Below are 19009 nucleotides of genomic sequence, written 5' to 3' on the forward strand. Positions count from 1 at the left end.
TGTTTGGGTCTAGGCTACATTTGCATTTGAACATCAACTCAACGCCTTTTGTCTGAAACTGCTCTAGCGTTTGAAGCCCAGATCAGATAGCATTCCTGCTTTTTTTTACCTCTAGATGTGGGCACTGGCCCAGAAAAATATCAACTTTGTTGATTAGCAATTCTTCAAACCCTTTGTGGTGCCTCATAAAAGGAGACCATCTTATGATGCTCGACACAATTAAAGGGTACAGATATAATGAAATAAATCCCCATGTCTGTAAACACATAATCCATTCAAAATGCTTATCATCAAATGAACAAGAGATGCTTTAAGAAATACATGTTTATTTAAAAAAATCTATTGCTTAATTACTCCAAAAGGTGAAAATAAGAACACGAAGTCACAGATTTCTCCCTCATTCCCATCCATAATTTCTATCTTCTTCCCTCTCTCTGTAAGTGAGAGTAACTGTCTCTATTGGAAACTTGTGAGGTAAATTAAGTATCGCTCGAAATGTGAGAGTGGGCATCTCTTCCTGGGTGCCTCTGAATCGATGAAAGGCAGGATCATGTGCTTAATGACCCAGGTGTTAGCCGGAGGGAGAGAGCCGACCGACTCTGCCCAGAGAAGGAGGGGGGATGGAGGGCACAGACTGACCACACTGGGCTACACCGCTGATCAACGCTCACTCAGAAGTCTCTCTTAGTGTCTCTGGCTCTTTATGTAATGGGGGTATTCCTAATAAGGGGAGGACACACAGGTGCGAGGAACACGAGCGTAATACAGTATAATGCAACGCTCACATTCTCGTCAAGAAATGTCATTCGCACACGGAAACATTCTCACAACCATCCACACACTACAGTAACAGGAGAGTGAAAGTCAAAGCATGGGTCATAATTGAGCTCTGTTGAGATCTTCAGTCCAGAGTGGGGAAGCTGCTCTCCTCTCCTCTCCAGAGCTGGCCTCTCCTCCTCTCCTCCCACAATGGTCTGTAGCTGGCTGTCTGGGTCACTATGAGTGATTGAGCTGCTTCCGAAGGCCTTGGCTTCGCCCAGCGGGCTGTGGATCAATCAGCCGATGTCTGAGGGAGACAAGACCTCCCAGCCTCCCAGCCCCACGCAGCCCTCCCAGTGTTCAGCCTCACAGCCTGTCAATCCCACTCATCTCCCTCCATTGGCTTCTGTTTCCTGTCTGTCTGTTCCTCTCAGCTGAAGAAGTAAGTGGAATCCTTTACCCGCTGGAGATCAAAGTTGCCTGGGAGACAAACACAACACAAACTCATCTCAGTGAAAAGTGATGCGTGATGATTGCTTAAGTTTTGATCTGTCGAATATTGTTGTCCAATTCTGAGTGATTGATCAAGTCTAATATCAATCTCTATCTTCAGATCCGCAGTGAATTCAACTCTGAAAAGTTGCCCCTGTACATGACTGTCGACTCCTATAGATATATTATAGGAGTCAATGCTTCCCCTACCATTATATAGGTGGGCCAGACTGCTGACTGTAACCTGTCATATGTGAGTGTAGGAGCAGGGAGGGGCCTGTCTGTCTATATAAGGCACCAGATTATAATACTGATTCTGTCATTAGAGGGGAAATGACAGCTAGGCAAGACACCCACTCTGTGCATAGCTATTCTATCTCAACTAATACATGTAACCTACTATGTGAGAGGAACAAAATGTTCCGATTATGTTGTATAACAATGGGCGATGCTGAAATTAACCACGACCTGTTCAATGTAACCTGGCAGAGTGATGCAGAAAATCATCCTGGATTATGTCCAGCTAGTATTCATCCACTGTATCCTGGTAGAGGAGACAGCCAGGGGTTACCGTGGTGATGGCCTCTGTATGGTTCGGACACAAAGCAGACCACCACATCTGCCGGGGCCATGTAAACAGATTATGAATGCGGGTGGAGTGTGGGGACAATTAATGGTAATCAATTTTATGCAATTCAGCTGCTGGTGCCAACCAACCACTACAGAGAGACAGAGAGAGAGAGAGGTTGCGTAAAGCCTCCTTCAGAACTGATGGATGGACGTGGTGCTGACAGAACAACGGACGCTGTTATCAATCATCCTCTTTGTCTATGCTGTGGAGATTAGAGGTGGAATCTGATGGACAGAACACACAGGTCACATAGGGTGCAGAGAGAGAGACAAAGATGCAGAGAGAGAGAGAGACGCACAAAAGAGAGTCAGAGAACGAGGCAGAGAGAGAACGAGGCAGAGAGAGAACGAGGCAGAGAGAGAACGAGGCAGAGAGAGAGAAAAACACTGACCTGTTTGGGGCACTTTGGCCAGCAGCAGCAGCATTCTACGGTACTCCAGAAACTTTTTGCTTTTGACCTCGCTCCTGGAGGAGAAGGGAGGACAGGATAAAAGCCTTATTTAACTGTTGTTGTTGTGGTGGTGAGAGGTTGGTCAGGAGTCCCGGTTAGTGAGAAGAGCAGGACAGTGGTGCAGGATCCTCAGGCTCATCTCCCTAAGCTCCAGCCTTCCTCTGTCTCTCCTCGCCTCTCCTCCTAGGGACTAATGACCTCACGGGGCCTGGGCACAGGGGGTGAGGGACTGGCCTGAGGTGCCCAATTACCCCACAGAAGGAGCAGTGTGGATACCATGTACACTTAACCCAAGCCCAGGGGATTACCGTAAAAACAAAACTTTTTACAAGCAACCTCACTAACAGTAAAACAGCCTTTTTACTGTAATACAAGTGGTCTGTTGAGATTCTAAACACATTTACCTTCAAAGGCAGTCTGGGATCTGGGAATTTGTTCACGTTAAAAATCATGTCTGTATTGGATAGCATAGTTAAAAGCCCATCCAGCGTTTATTATGTTTAGTTTCTACAGTGCTGAAACGATTATTACTTTAACTTCTTGAGAATACAGGGGGTGCTGTTTTCGCATTAGCATAATTTCCTCTACAGATTAAACTGCCTCTTATTCAATTATTGCTCTTACTATATGCATATAATTAATACCATTGGATAGAAAACAATCTATAGTTTCTAAAACCGTTTCAATTTTGTCTCTGAGTGAAACAGAAGTAATTTGACAGCACTTTCCCTGACCAAGAAGAAGAATGCAAGATGTGTATGCTCGCTTCAACGCTCTGCCTATATATGGTCACGCCACCTATGACCCGAAACACACTTCATTCGTCTTCCTCTGGGTGTCAAGAGGACGTCAGAGGAGAAATTTTTTGTTTATCTTGTACTGACGTGAAATAAGACCTATTTCTTTGGCGTGACCGACAACTTCCGGTTCTCTGAATCGCGCGATTTGGAGGTGCGATTGTCTACTGTTTTGCTGCCGTTACGGATGAAAACTATCTCCGTCTCGAAGTTTGTTTGATACATGTGACCATATCATCCTAATGTATGTTTTTTCAATATAGTTTAATCAGATTATTTGAATTTTTTCGGGAGTTTTGCCGTGTTCCGTTCTGTGACTTTTTTTTACTTTGGCCAGTCGACCAGTACATATGCTAAATGAAGAGGGAAAGTTGCCATTATGAATGGATTGAACGACTCATCAGGACTAAGGACACCTTGATCAACATTCTGATGAAAGATCAGCAATAGTAAGACCCAATTTACGATGTTATTTCATATATCTGTCGTGCATGTGAACTGGTCGTGGGCGCCCAGCTGGTTCTGGCTGGCGTGGCTATGCTAATTTAGCGCTACATTTTGTTTTCACTATAAAACATTTAATAAATCTGAAATATTGTTTGGATTCACCAGATGTTGGGCTTTCAATATCTGTACGCTGTGTATTTTTTTCTGAAATGTTTTAAGATAAGTAATTAGTTATATGACGTTGGTCTCTGTAATTGTTCTGGCTGCGTCGGCACTATTTCAGATTGCAGCTGCAATGTAGAACTGTGATTTATACCTGAAAAATGCACATTTTTCAAAAAAAAACTATGCTATACCATAAATATGTTATCAGACTGTCATCTTATGAAGTTGTTTCTTGGTTAGTGGCTATATATTTTTTTATTTAGTCGAATTAGTGATAGCTACTGACGCAGGAAAAAACTGTTGGAGTAAAAAAATTGTGTCTTTTGCTAACGTGTTTAGCTAATAGATTTACATATTGTGTCTTCCCTGTAAAACATTATAAAAATCTGAAATGGTGGCTTTATTCACAGGATCTGTATCTTTCATTAGGTGTCTTGGACTTGTGATTTAATGATATTTAGATGCTACTATTTAATTGTGACGCTATGCTAGCGATGCTAATCAGTGTGGGGGGGGGGGTGGGGGGTGCTCCCGGACCCGGGGTAGGTGCTCGGTAGAGGTTAACGATGTGTGTATGCTTTACCATGCAACTACAGTGCATTAGGAAAGTATTCAGACCCATTCCCTTACACATTTTCTGTAGTTACAGACTTAATCTAAAAATAAATGTAAAACAATTTTAAAAAATCGTCAATCTACACAAAATACACCATAATGACAAAGTGAAAACAGGTTTTTAGAATTTTTGCAAATGTATTACAAATAAAAAAAGAAAAACCTTATTTACATAAGTATTCAGACCTTTTGCTATGAGCCTCGAAATTGAGCTCAGGTGCATCCAGTTTCCATTGATCATCCTTGAGATGTTTCTACAACTTGATTGGAGTCCACCTGTGGTCAATTCAATTGCTTGGACATGATTTGGAAAGGCACGCTTGTCTATATAAGGTCCCACAGTTGACAGTGCATGTCAGAGCAAGAACTAAGCCATGAGGTTGAAGGAATTGTCCGTAGAGCTCCGAGACAGGATTGTGTCGAGGCACAGATCTGGGGAAGGGTACCAAAACCTTTATGCAGCATTGAAGGTCCCCAAGAACACAGTGGCCTCCATCATTCTTAAATGGTTGAAGTTTGGAACCACCAAGACTCTTCCTAGAGCTGGCTGCCCGGCCAAACTGAGCAATCGGGGGAGAAGGGCCTTGGTCAGAGAGGTGACCAAGAACCTGATTCGCTGATCTGATGAAACCAAGATTGATCTCTTTGGCCTGAATGCCAAGCGTCATGCCTGGACTAAACCTGGCACCATCCCTACGGTGAAGCATGGTCGTGTCAGCATCATGATGTGTGGATGTTTTTCAGTGGCAGGGACTGGGAGGGACTGGGAGACTAGTCAGGATCGAGGGAACGATTAACGGAGCAAAGTACAGAGAGATCCTTGAAAACCTGCTCCAGAGCGCTCAGGACCTCAGTCTGGGGGCGAAGGTTAATCTTCTAACAGGTTAACGACCCTAAGCACACAGCCAAGACAACGCAGGAGTGGCTTCAAGTGTCAATGACCTTGAGTGGCCCAACCAGAGCCCGGACTTGAACCTGATCGAACATCTCTGGAGAGATCTGAAAATAGCTGTACAGCGATTCTCCCCATCCAACCTGACAGAGCTTGATAGGATCTGCAGAGAAGAATGGGAGAAACTCCCCAAATACAGGTGTGCCAAGCTTGTAGCGTCATATCCAAGAACATTCGATGCTTCAACAAAGAACTGAGTAAATGGTCTGAATACTATGTAAATGTGCTATCATTTTTGTTATTCTTTATACATTTGCCAAAAAAACAACACTATTTTTGCATCATCATTATTATGTGTGTAGACTGATAAGAAGAAAAAAACTATTTAAACCATTTTAGAATAAGACTAACATAACAAAACGTGGAAAAAGTCAAGGGGTCTGAATAGTGTCTGAATGCACTGCATATCATTAAAGTCCAGCTCTGGCTTGTCCAGGCTTAACAAGTACATAGCGTATACAGGGTGAGAGAGAGAGAGATCACAGCAGTAAACTCCCAAGTAGATGAATGTTTGTACATTCTTTGCATACATGGCTGAGAGAAAGTGAAAGTTTAATCAACAGTGCTGTTGCATCTACTTTTTGTTGAGTTATGTATTCTCAGTAAAAATGCACAATGTGCAATAACAAGTTCTGTTAATGCACAAAATAGGCGAGGTTTGCATATAGACATATAAAGTCAGGTTTTTCCCCTCCCCAGCACTTTTTCCCCCTCTATGCTCCTTTCCTCCTTCTATCTTATAGCTAAATAAAGCAAACTAAACTGCCAGTCCCAGTGTGGTGTATCAGTGGTCCAGTGTGTGTGGTGTGTAGAAACTTACAGTTGCCCAGAGCAGTATTTTTTCAGTAGGAAGTTGGACAGCTCTTGAAGAATGGGCTGGCTGTGCAGTGCCACAAACTGCTCCCGGCAAACCTGGCAACCCAAGAGAGCACAACACACACAGTCACTCTACTGTACTCCCAACACTCAAGCAATCACTCTATTCAACACTGGCATTTGACTGTACAGGGAGTTCTAGAGTGATCTGGCAACCCGAGAGAGTCACTTACTCTGTCCTCATGATACAAGCAGAACCAACAACACTACTCAACTCTCCAGCTTCAATGACAAAGGACTCTAAGTCACACTGCTGTAGGGTGAGTTATGCTAATGATCTCCATTGGGGTTGCTCCATTTGTCCTCTCCAGTCCTGTCGGTCTCCATTGTGTCACTGGGGAGATCTAAACTAGGTTGATGAAACGCTCACAATCCCTCTGAGAGGAAGGAGAGGAGACCGGTTACAGACCCTGATACTACATAGACAACAGGGGAGGACAGGAGGAGAGAAGGAGAGGAGGTAGAGGTAGAAATGGAGAAGGAAAGGGATAGGAGACTAGCTAGAGTGACTGGGGCCATTCATTTATGCTGCCAGGTCGGTGCTAATTTAATGCTCGCCTGAAGAATGGAAATATGATAATATAAAATCCCATGTCATATGTTAAGGTGCTGACCAAGATATTTAGAGTGCTGCCCCTAGCCTTTGTGTTCAATTGGCTATGTAATGAGGGAAGGGCACTTTGAGATTTAAACATGACAAGAAATAACCACACTGTGAATAACCGCTTCAATGCTAATCATTGGAGATTGGATGAAGAAATAGCACTTTCCTTAACATAATTCACACAGAAATACCATTATGGTAATTCGGCCATCTTGTATCTCAACAGAGCGTCTCAATTTAGTGTTGTTGACACCTCGGAGTCACGCTAAAAAGGACAGGCCAACACAGCCATCTATACTCCGTAATGGCCCTCTGTAACAGGATGCAACTCTGGGACATATGGTGCTGTCTGCTGCCAATAGCTGTAAAGCCATGTATTAACAGCCAGGCAGCCAGTGGTGTAAAGTAATTGACTCTGGCCACCAGGGAAGGCCTATATGGGGTATTATACTCTGGGTAGTTCAAACCTTGAATGCTGATTGGCTGACAACTGTGGTATATCAGACCGTATACCACGGGTATGACAAAACCTTTATTTTTACTGCTCTAATTACGTTGATAACCAGTTTATAACAACAATAAGGCAACTCGGGGATTTGCGGTATTTGGCCAGTATACCACGACTGAGGCCTGTGTCCAGGCACTCTGCGTTGCTTCATGCGTAAGAACAGCCCTTAGCCGTGGTATATTGGCCATATACCACACCTCCTTGGGCTTTATTGCTTAAGTATACTACCATACCTAGCCACAAGGAGCTGTGTTCTAAGGTCAAAGGAGGAATGACGAAGGTGATAGAAGAAAATGAAGATGACGTACCTTGTTCATGGTGTCGACTGTGATGGCGTGGGTCCAGAAGCAGTCGTGGACGGAGACGAACGTCAGGCCGGCGCTGGAGAAGCACACAGAGGAAGAAGGAGAGAGACATGAGATATAGGGCTAGACGCGATGGAAGGAAATCGTGGTGGAAACTGGACACCGTAACATGAGGTTACACAGCCTGGGAGACATACTAAGACTTGAATCACTGTGACATAATATGACAACAGTTTATGGGTTCAAACAGAGATGGTTATTCAGATGGCTATCCCATGCAGATTTCAGAGGGGTCATGAGAGCTTATACCGTAGCAGGCTAGAGCAGGGATTGGCAACTTTGATGGTGGTGGGGCCAACAAAAAATCTGAACTCATCATGAGGGGCAGTGGCCCGAGGGTCTGCGTACCCATACATGCAGTCAGAGCCGGCCCTAGCCTTTTGGGGGCCCTAAGTGACATTTTGTCGGGCCCCAATTCTACACATTTTGCCATGGGGTGTAGAGAAAATTTAGCAATTTTATAACTAATTTCTTGCAATTCTACACATGGACCGGAGAGAAAATGTGCAATTCTACACAGTTTTCCATGGACCGGAGAGAAAATGTGCAATTCTACAGCTTATTTCCTGCAACTCTACTCATTTTGCCATAGGGTTCAGAGAAATGTTTGCAGTTTTGAATATGATATCTGAGTGAGAGTGACTAAGAAAATTAATGGGGGCCCCTCAGTCGGTAATTCGACCACGATACTAAAAGTTTAGATAATTGAGTGACTGTCAGTGAGTGACAAGAGAAAAACTGCTGATGCACAACCACATTTTAGAAATAGGCCTATTCTACTTTTTTTTTAACTCTCAACAGCAATTTGAGACCTCCTTGGAAATTGATGCAGCCTGCCACCAGTTTCCCCATCCCTGTTGTAGAGTGTGGTGTTGGTCAGAGGTTATCGGTTAGGCCTTAGTGTACCTGTAGCAGTAGAGAGCGGTCAGCATCATGTGTGTGGAGTCCAGAGAGTGGATGAAGTTAGGAGGGAAGGCATTCTTCTGTTTCACAGTGTCTGGTCTCCTGTGGATGAAAAACAGGAGAGTTATTCACAACAGGAGAAGACACACACAGTCACACGCTAACTACACTGCTCAAAAAAATAAAGGGAACACTAAAATAACACATCCTAGATCTGAATGAATGAAATATTCTTATTAAATACTTTTTTCTTTACATAGTTGAATGTGCTGACAACAAAATAACACAAAAATTATCAATGGAAATCAAATTTATCAACCCATGGAGGTCTGGATTTGGAGTCACACTCAAAATTAAAGTGGAAAACCACACTACAGGCTGATCCAACTTTGATGTAATGTCCTTAAAACAAGTCAAAATGAGGCTCAGTAGTGTGTTTGGCCTCCACGTGCCTGTATGACCTCCCTACAACGCCTGGGCATGCTCCTGATGAGGTGGCGGATGGTCTCCTGAGGGATCTCGTGCCAACTCCTGGACAGTCTGTGGTGCAACGTGGCATTGGTGGATGGAGCGAGACATGATGTCCCAGATGTGCTCAATTGGATTCAGGTCTGGGGAACGGGCGGGCCAGTCCATAGCATCAATGCCTTCCTCTTGCAGGAACTGCTGACACACTGCAGCCACATGAGGTCTAGCATTGTCTTGCATTAGGAGGAACCCAGGGCCAACCGCACCAGCATATGGTCTCACAAGGGGTCTGAGGATCTCATCTCGGTACCTAATGGCAGTCAGGCTACCTCTGGCGAGCCCATGGAGGGCTGTGCGGCCCCCCAAAGAAATGCCACCCCACACCATGACTGACCCACCGCCAAACCGGTCATGCTGGAGGATGTTGCAGGCAGCAGAACGTTCTCCACGGCGTCTCCAGACTCTGTCACGTCTGTCACGTGCTCAGTGTGAACCTGCTTTCATCTGTGAAGAGCACAGGGCGCCAGTGGCGAATTTGCCAATCTTGGTGTTTTCTGGAAAATGCCAAACGTCCTGCACGGTGTTGGGCTGTAAGCACAACCCCCACCTGTGGACGTCGGGCCCTCATACCACCCTCATGGAGTCTGTTTCTGACCGTTTGAGCAGACACATGCACATTTGTGGCCTGCTGGAGGTCATTTTGCAGGGCTCTGGCAGTGCTCCTCCTGCTCCTCTTTGCACAAAGGCGGAGGTAGCGGTCCTGCTGCTGGGTTGTTGCCCTCCTACGGCCTCCTCCACGTCTCCTGATGTACTGGCCTGTCTCCTGGTAGCGCCTCCATGCTCTGGACACTACGCTGACAGACACCAGCAAACCTTCTTGCCAGAGCTCGCATTGATGTGCCATCCTGGATGAGCTGCACTATCTGAGCCACTTGTGTGGGTTGTAGACTCCGTCTCATGCTACCACTAGAGTGAAAGCACCGCCAGCATTCAAAAGTGACCAAAACATCAGCCAGGAAGCATAGAAACTGAGAAGTGGTCTGTGGTCACCACCTGCAGAATCACTCCTTTTTTGGGGGTGTCTTGCTAATTGCCTATAATTTCCACCTGTTGTCTATTCCATTTGCACAACAGCATGTGAAATGTATTGTCAATCAGTGTTGCTTCCTAAGTGGACAGTTTGATTTCACAGAAGTGTGATTGACTTGGAGTTACATTGTGTTGTTTAAGTGTTCTCTTTATTTTTTTGAGCAGTGTATGTTTCTCTCACACACCCCCCACTATGAAGTCCCTGATGATGCAAGGAACTGAAAAGCCAGTTTCCAAGTACATAAATCACTGATGGTAGATCTGAATTATGAATGAGTGACAAAGAAACAACAGAACAGATGTTCACGTGGCAAAGGCACCTCGCCAATAACAACTGCACTCTAAACTTCCAATTTCCCATGTAAGCTTACAGCTAATTGGGTCTTGGCGAGAAAAGAAAAACATATTGCAGTATTAGTAGCCGTTTTGGCAACTGTGATCCAACTGAAGGGTTGGAGAAATGTAAATGTACATCGACCTCTGCTGAAAGTGAGCACTTTCCCAATCTGTATATGCACACATTATCCTCATTAGCCTGGGCCCTGCCCTCCCAACCCACTGCTCCAGTGCACTTGTAATGAGGATGGAGTACAGGGGGATAATAGCTTGGGATGCACCCAGCAGCACAGACTAGACATAGGCATGCCAGCTATACAGATGTCAACTCCACTCCCCTGTAACGCATTTTGGCTGGGAACTGGCCAGAGTGATGGAGAAAATAGCCAAGCCTGTATCAGTGCTTAGGGGTAAATTCTACCTACTCTGAAAACTATGCGGTTAACTTTGTCTCTATGGGGAATGGGATAGACTGGGAGTTTAGCTTCAAGCACTTTAGCAACAGTTAGTCAAATCAAATCACATTTTATTGGTCACAAACACATGGTTAGCAGATGTTAATGCGAGTGTAGTGAAATGCTTGTGTTTCTAGTTCCGACAGTGCAGTAATAACTAGCAAGTAATCTAACAAACACAACTACCTTATACACACACAAATGGGATGAATAAGAATATGTTTATATAAATATACGGATGAGCGATGGCCGTGCAGCATAGGCAAGATGCAGTAGATGCTATAGAATACAGTAAATACATTTGAGATTAGTAATGTAGGATATGTAGACATTATTAAAGTGCCGTTATTTAAAGTGACTAGTAATGCCTTTATTAAATCCATTTATTAAATGTATTAAAGTGGCCAGAGATTTGAGTCTGTATGTTGGCAGCAGTCACTCTATGTTAGTGATGGCTGTTTAACAGTCGGATGGCCTTGAGATAGAAGCTGTTTTTCAGTCTCTCGGTCCCAGCTTTGATGCACCTGTACTGACCTCGCCTTCTGGATGATAGCGGGGTAAACAGGCAGTGGCTCGGGTGGTTGTTGTCCTTGATGATCTTTTTGGCCTTCCTGTGACATCGGGTGCTGTAGGTGTCCTGGAGGGCAGGTAGTTTGCCCCCGCTAAATACTTTGTTCAGACCCCACTAACCTCTAGAGAGCCCTGCGCTTGTGGCCGGAGCAGTTGCCCTACCAGGCGGTGATACAGCCCGACAGGATGCTCTCGATTGTGCATCTGTAAAAGTTTGTGAGTGTTTTAGGTGGCAAGAAATATTTCAGCCTCCTGAGGTTGAAAAGGCACTGTTGCGCCGCCTTCACCATGCTGTCTGTGTGGGTGGACCATTTCAGTTTGCCCGTGATGTGTACGCCGAGGAACTTAAACTTTCCACCTTCTCCACTACTGTCCCGTCAATGTGGATGGGGGGGGGGTGCTCCCTCTGCTGTTTCCTGAAGTCCATGATCATCTCCTTTGTTTTGTTGACATTGAGTGAGAGGTTGTTTTCCTGACACCACACTTAGAGTGCCCTCACCTCCTCCCTGTAGGATGTCTTGTCGTTGTTGGTAATCAAGCCTACCACTATTGTGTCGTCTACAAACTTGATGATTGAGCTGGAAGCGTGCATGGCCACGCAATCATGGATCAACAGGGAGTACAGGAGAGGGCTGAGAACGCACCCTTGTGGGGCCCAAGTGTTGAGGATCAGCGGGGTAGAGATGTTGTTTCCTACCCTCACCCCCTGGGGGCGGCCCGTCAGGAAGTCCAGGACACAGTTGCACAGGGCGGGGTCGAGATCCAGGGTCTCGAGCTTAATGACGAGTTTGGAGGGTATCATTGTGTTAAATGCTGAGTTGTAGTCGATAAACAGCATTCTTACATGGGTATTCCTCTTGTCCAGATGGGATAGGGCAGTGTGCAGTGTGATGGTGATTGCGTCGTCTGTGGACCTGTTGGGGTGGTAAGCAAATTGCAGTGGGTCTAGTGTGTCAGGTAAGGTAGAGGTGATATGATCCTTGACTAGCCTCTCAAAGCACTTCATGATGACAGAAGTGAGTGCTACGGGGCAATAGTCATTTAGTTCAGTAACCTTTGCTTTCTTGGGAACAGGAACAATGGTGGCCATCTTGAAGCATGTGGCCACAGCAGACTGGGACAGGGATTGATTGAATATGTCCGTAAACACACCAGCCAGCTGGTCTGCACATGCTCTGAGGACGCGGCTAGGGATGCCGTCTGGGCCGGCAGCCTTGCGAGGGTTAACACGTTTAAATGTTTTACTCACGTTGGCCACGGTAAAGGAGAGCCTACAGGCGTTGGTAGCGGACCATGTCAGTGGCACTGCATTGTCCTCAAAGCGAGCAAAGTTGTTGTTTAATTTGTCTGGGAGCAAGACGTCGGTGTCCGCAACGGGGCTGGTTTTCTTTTTGTAATCCGTGATTGACTGTAAACCCTGCCACAAACGTCTGGTGTGACTCCAGGGCTGGTTATTGTATGGGAAAGATAGAATGCTTGGTGGTAGTGGTCTATCTGAGTGTGGGACGGTTAGATGGTTAGAGGCCTGTAAGCACAGGAGAGCCACAGCCAACCACGCCACCGCATCACTTACTTACATTCCCTAATAAAGGCCTTTTTAAGACTCTAATTACCACAATACTGTGTGCGTGTTTGTGTACAGTACATGTTTTCCTACCTTATCAGGACCAGAATGTTTTGACAAAGTAGGAAAACAGGAAACATTTTGTAAAGCCAGGACTTTTTTCAAGTCCTCAATTTGTTTTAAATGCTATTTTTGGCTTAAGGTTTGAGTTTAGGGTTAAGGTTAGGGATACGTTTAGGGTTAAGGTTTAGGAGTTAGGAAAAATAGGATTTTGAATGGGAATACATTTTTTGCTCCGCAAAAAGTCCTGAAAATTCACGAAAACAAAGCTGTGTGTATGTACACAAGTGAAAGCTGGGGAAATCAGCAGAGAGGAGGGAATGCTGAGCTCTGCTGTAACTGGCAGCCTGTGAAATACTGATACTTTCTCTGGCAGAAATCTAAGTTGAGAGGAATAACTCTATAAGCAGCAGCATCCCTCTGCACGCACGCACACACACACACACACACACTTTAGTTTGAGATAAAGAGAAGGAAGCTTTTTGGTGTGTGCCGCCGTGCTCGTGTGTTGCGGTGAATGTCAGGTCAGACAGAAGGCTGTCAATCTGTCTCCTCTCTCTCAGTCAGTGCGGTATTTATGGTCTCTCTCGATGTCAGTGAGGTATTTATGGTCTCTCTCGGTGTCAGTGAGGTATTTATGGTCTCTCTCGGTGTCAGTGAGGTATTTATGGTCTCTCTCGGTGTCAGTGAGGTATTTATGGTCTCTCTCGGTGTCAGTGAGGTATTTATGATCTCTCTCGGTGTCAGTGAGGTATTTATGGTCTCTCTCGGTGTCAGTGAGGTATTTATGGTCTCTCTCGGTGTCAGTGAGGTATTTATGGTCTCTCTCGGTGTCAGTGAGGTATTTATGGTCTCTCTCGGTGTCAGTGAGGTATTTATGGTCTCTCTCGGTGTCAGTGAGGTATTTATGGTCTCTCTCGGTGTCAGTGAGGTATTTATGGTCTCTCTCGGTGTCAGTGAGGTATTTATGGTCTCTCTCGGTGTCAATGAGGTATTTATGGTCTCTCTCGGTGTCAGTGAGGTATTTATGGTCTCTCTCGGTGTCAGTGAGGTATTTATGGTCTCTCTCGGTGTCAGTGGCAGACCTCACAGTAATGGGGAGACTGTCACAAGGCATAGGCCTCACCCCACTGAGGGATCAGACAGTATGCTACAGACAGCAGCAATTAAAGGGGAGCTCTGTCCCAGTCACGAGCTGGATGAAATAGTCCCAAAACGTCTATGGCTGTCAGTCAGCATGGACATTGTGAACAACAGAGTATGAAATTAACGTTTTATTTTAAAGTTAGAAATGACCCATATGCATTGTTCCAATCTTAGTGATACAGCTCTAGTGTTTAGTGTTATAGTGTAGGCACTCACTCAAAGATTTACACTAACTAGCCCAACTGGGCCTAGTTTCCTATGTTGCACAGGAATATGTATAGGCTACTTTTAAAAATAGTTTCAAACCAAATACCCAACAAACAACAACCACGGTGTATCAACCTCCAGCTCTACCTCTGATACTAATCACACATTCAATGGCCCTTTTACAGAAATCATTCAGCGGTGACATTTTAGCCCAAATGCCACCCTACCCAGGGCTATCAGTGGCCTGTCTGTCCGTCCATCTGGTGCAGATGGCCCCATTGTTTTGAACATATCTTTCCTTTTCAAGTTCAAAAACTTCACAAATACATTATAAAACATGTCAAGGATTGTTCACATCATGCTCTATGTTTTTGGAAGAGAAAGAGACAGAGGGAAAGAAAGAGAAATAGTCATTTCTTACAAACTATCCCTAAAAGGACAAAAATACTGTAAGTAATAGTAATAATAATTACAGCAGTTTACCTCAATGTCATTGAATAGAATTAACACACACGTTCCTGTTTTCGTCTATACAGTTATTTGGCAGGGAACAATATGTCTTTAGTCGCAACCCGGCTGTTATAATTTACATTACATACACATTTTTCAGTCTCTGAGTCCTTTGACTTACAGTTGGCGGCTGTGGTTTGAGCCAAATTAGCCGTAGTCATTTTCTGTGCAATCACTAACAGTACCCTTAACATGTACATTTGGTTTTTATCATCCAGGTTACAAGGTATTGCTCCCAATAAAATGAAAAGTGATTCCAGTGGTAACTAAATGTCTAGGAGTGTCTTCACTACTTCTTTTTTAATGTTCTTCCAGAACCCCTGTAACTTTGGACAGTCCCAGAAGATATGTGTGTGGTCTCCCATTGGTCCACAGCCCCCCCCCCCAGTATACAATTTCGATATCAAGAAAGGTGTTAACGCATCTCATCTTCACGTTCCAGTCAAACTAGTGCATTTGTGACTACTTTCACAAATTCTCTCCCATGATTTATCTTCCACCACCAAATTAATTTCTAGTTTCCATCTTCTTTTAACATCCTGCGTGTGAAACCTTATATAGAACTGAGACACATATTTTTGGGCTACTTGACCTTCCAATATGTTTATGAAATATTGCTCGACACTGAATGCTGATTTTTTTATGACCTCCCATTTCTTGTGTGTCATTAAATGTGTCTTATCTGGAAGTACCTAAACATGTAATTTGCAGGTAGACCAAATTTGGTTTGGAGCGGAGTAAAAGATTTGTGAACATTCGCTTCAAAAAGCTGGTTAATTGACCCTTCGCTAAGCCCCACCCCCCTTGGTTACTGTTGCAACCTCAGACAGCATTTTCCCTGGAAGCCCAATTCCCCATTTAACCACATTCGAAATCCCCCCACAATGATCTCAAACTGTGTTTGTAATACACAATGAAATGAAACACAGACTGACTACCCCTTGCTAATCAGGAAACTCGTGGGTATGTTGTGGTGGACTGTTGCTTCACGGGAAAGGGAACCTGGTAAAATTATGTTTGTAGTGTAGCTAGCCACTGAATGGCTCTGAATTCACTGTCAGCATGCAGTGAAAGCTATAAATACTTTTGGAGCAAACTAGCTTGCTAGTGCTCTAAAATCATACCCTGATGTTGACAGCAGATGGAAGTTTTATTCATAACATTGCTAACTTAGCTAGCTAACATACAGTACCAGTCAAAAGTTTGGACACACCTACTCATTCAAGGGTTTTTCTCTATTTCAAAAAAATATTTTCTACATTGTAGAATAATAGTGAAGACATCAAAACTATGAAATAACACCTATGGAATCATGTAGTAAACAAATCAAATTATATTTTATATTTGAGATTCTTCAAAGTAGCCACCCTTTGCCTTGAAAGCTTTGCACATTCTTGGCATTCTCTCAACCAGCTTCATCGGGAATGCTTTTCCAACAGTCTTGAAGGAGTTCAAATAGCCCTTACAAAGCTGTCAAGGCAAAGGGTGGCTACTTTGAAGACTCTAGTATAAATATATACCGTACCAGTCAAAAGTTGACACCTACACCTTTTCTTTATTTTTAATATTTTCTAAATTGTAGAATAAGTGAAATGCCAAGAGTGTGTAAAGTTGTCAACAAGGCGAAGGGTGGCTACTTTGAAGAAACTCAAATATAAAATACATTTTGATTTGTTTAACACTTTTTTGGTTACTACATGATTCCATATGTGTTATTTCATAGTTTTGATGTCTTCACTATTATTCTACAATGTAGAAAAAAATAAAATAAAGAAAAACCCTTGAATGAGTAGGTGTGTCCAAACTTTTGACTGGTACTGTACATTTTGAGAACATACGTTTTATTAAGTGGCTAGCAAGCAACGTTTGGTGGTCAATGATACTGAGAGCTAGCTAAGCAGCTGAGTTAGAAAACAATGTAACAAAAGTATAATTTTGTTTTCGAAAAATACTTCAACAGGCTATGTATTTCAGGAATCACAAGGACAAGTACTCCTGGTACACTGTTAAATTATTGATCAATTTAAACATGTTTTTTTTGGACGAAAACTCTCCGTTTTTGCCATAGCCCTCATTGGCTTTCATGCAATATAAACTTGAGCTTTTCCGAGGTGTTGGACTTGATGACCGTTGCTATCCAGTTGCTGCTGTTGGTTCCCCGAAATTCTGGGGCGGGGCTAAGCAAAGGGTCAATTGTGATCAACCCTTTCTGCCATTATGGACTGCTGTCCATACCTTAAGAGTGTATCTTTCACATTCAGTCTTCAATCTAACTTTCCTCCAATGTAATGGGCCTAAAAACAGCAATAAAGGAAGGGGTGTTCCCGGAAATGAATTGTGAGCTATAGCCATTCACTGGATATAGGGTTGAAGTTCCATACTCGAATCCTTAATAAACAATGGAATGAATCCCATTCTCAATAGTGTTTGTTCTAGGTATAACCAATCAACCCTATCAAATACCTTCTCCGCATCTAGGCTGAGAAGCATGGCTGTTGCAGAGAAGCATTGCTGTTTGTTGTCTACCCTTAGCCAGTGACCGAATGTTTAATACCCTCCTAATATTGTTAATAATTTGTCTGCCAGGTATAAAACCTGTCTGAACCGGGTTAATCAGTTTCCCTACTGTATATGTTTCTGAATTCTCTTAGTACATTTCAGGTCCGTGGGGAGGAGACTAATATGCCTGAATGAGCTACACTGGGAAGGATCTTTACCTTCCTTGTGGATTACTGTTATGATTGTCTCTGACCATGTTTTGGGTGGGTCTTCCTTTGATAATGCATAGTTATATACTCTGCACAAAACCAGGGTAATATCATCAATGAAGGTCTTCACCTCAGTATCCATCTGTCCCCTGGTGATTTATTATTTTGCAATCTCTTGATGGCTTACTCAATCTCGTTCTTTATAACTGGCCGTGTCATTTTGGCCCAATCTTCCTGTGATCATTTTGTGAGATTTAGGTTAGACAAGAGGGTTCAAATGTTTTCTTGTTTATGGTCTTGTCCTGATGAATCATTAAGGTCTTTATAATATGCTACAAACACCTCCGAAATGTCACTTGGTTTTGAGACTTCTGCTTTAGAGAAGGGATGAATTATCTTAGGGACTACTCTGCTAGCCTGGGCTTTTCTTAGCTGGAAGACTAGCAACTGGCTGGCTCTATTACCCATCTCATAATATCTTTGATTAGGAAATCTAAATGTCCCTTCTGTTTTGTAAGTCAATAACTCATATAACTTTTGTTTACATTCATTCAACTTATGCAATGTATTATCGTCCCTTGTTTTTTTATGTTCTCGTTCAAGTCTCTAAATTATCTTCCAAACCCTGCTGTTTTTCAATACCCTGCTTCTTTAATTTGGCAGACAAAGCAATTATCTTCCCTCTTAATACCGCCTTTTCCCCTTCCCACAAAATGGATTGATACATCATTATCAAAAAAAAGAAAGTAATCTTTCAAATGTTCATTGTAACTCTTGCTTTACAATATGTTATGTCAAAAGTGCTTCTCCATTCCTAGATCTATCTTTAGACATACTTGACTGGGGTCCGATATAGTTTAACGCTGCATTCCTCTACTTTATGTAAATACTGCTTGGATATAGAAAATAAGTATATTCTGGAGTAGCTGCCATGATCCTTTGAGAAAAAAATATGTCTTTCATTCTGGAATGCTTAGAACGCCAAGTATCAATAAGCCCCAGTTCATACATCATGGCAGCCAGGGCTTTAGATTTCTTAGAATGTGGACTGTGCTCAGCAGGAAGTCGGTCAAGCTTGTAATTCTGTATGCAATTAAAAGACCCCGCCAATAATAACCATCCCTTTTGCATTGTCCACGATTACAGTTGCGATATCTTTAAAGAACCCTGGGCAGTCCTCATTTTGATGCATTCAAGTTCAGAATAGTAATTTCTGTCCCCACTACCCTTATCTACCCTGATCATCATTCAACACTTTATTCTTGGCAGAGCACACAGATGTATTAAATAAGATTGCAACACCTCTTTTTTTCCCCACCATGAAAAGATGC

General features: G+C 43.5%; 1 protein-coding gene across 1 annotated transcript in view; it reads right to left on the reverse strand.

Moving 5' to 3' along the window:
* Positions 1 to 309: 309 nt before the first annotated feature.
* The window catches only part of polrmt (polymerase (RNA) mitochondrial (DNA directed)), a 95948-nt gene continuing 77248 nt past the window's right edge, over positions 310 to 19009 (reverse strand). The window contains exons 17-21 of the mRNA XM_055861858.1: positions 8569 to 8667; positions 7606 to 7678; positions 6130 to 6221; positions 2274 to 2347; positions 310 to 1239 (exon numbers count right to left, since the gene is read on the reverse strand). Of these exons, the coding sequence (XP_055717833.1) occupies positions 1190 to 1239; positions 2274 to 2347; positions 6130 to 6221; positions 7606 to 7678; positions 8569 to 8667 (388 nt within the window). The 3' untranslated portion in view covers positions 310 to 1189. The remainder of the gene's footprint in view (positions 1240 to 2273; positions 2348 to 6129; positions 6222 to 7605; positions 7679 to 8568; positions 8668 to 19009) is intronic.

Source organism: Salvelinus fontinalis, chromosome 14 (genome assembly GCF_029448725.1).
Source record: "Salvelinus fontinalis isolate EN_2023a chromosome 14, ASM2944872v1, whole genome shotgun sequence".
NCBI classification, from domain to species: domain Eukaryota; kingdom Metazoa; phylum Chordata; class Actinopteri; order Salmoniformes; family Salmonidae; genus Salvelinus; species Salvelinus fontinalis.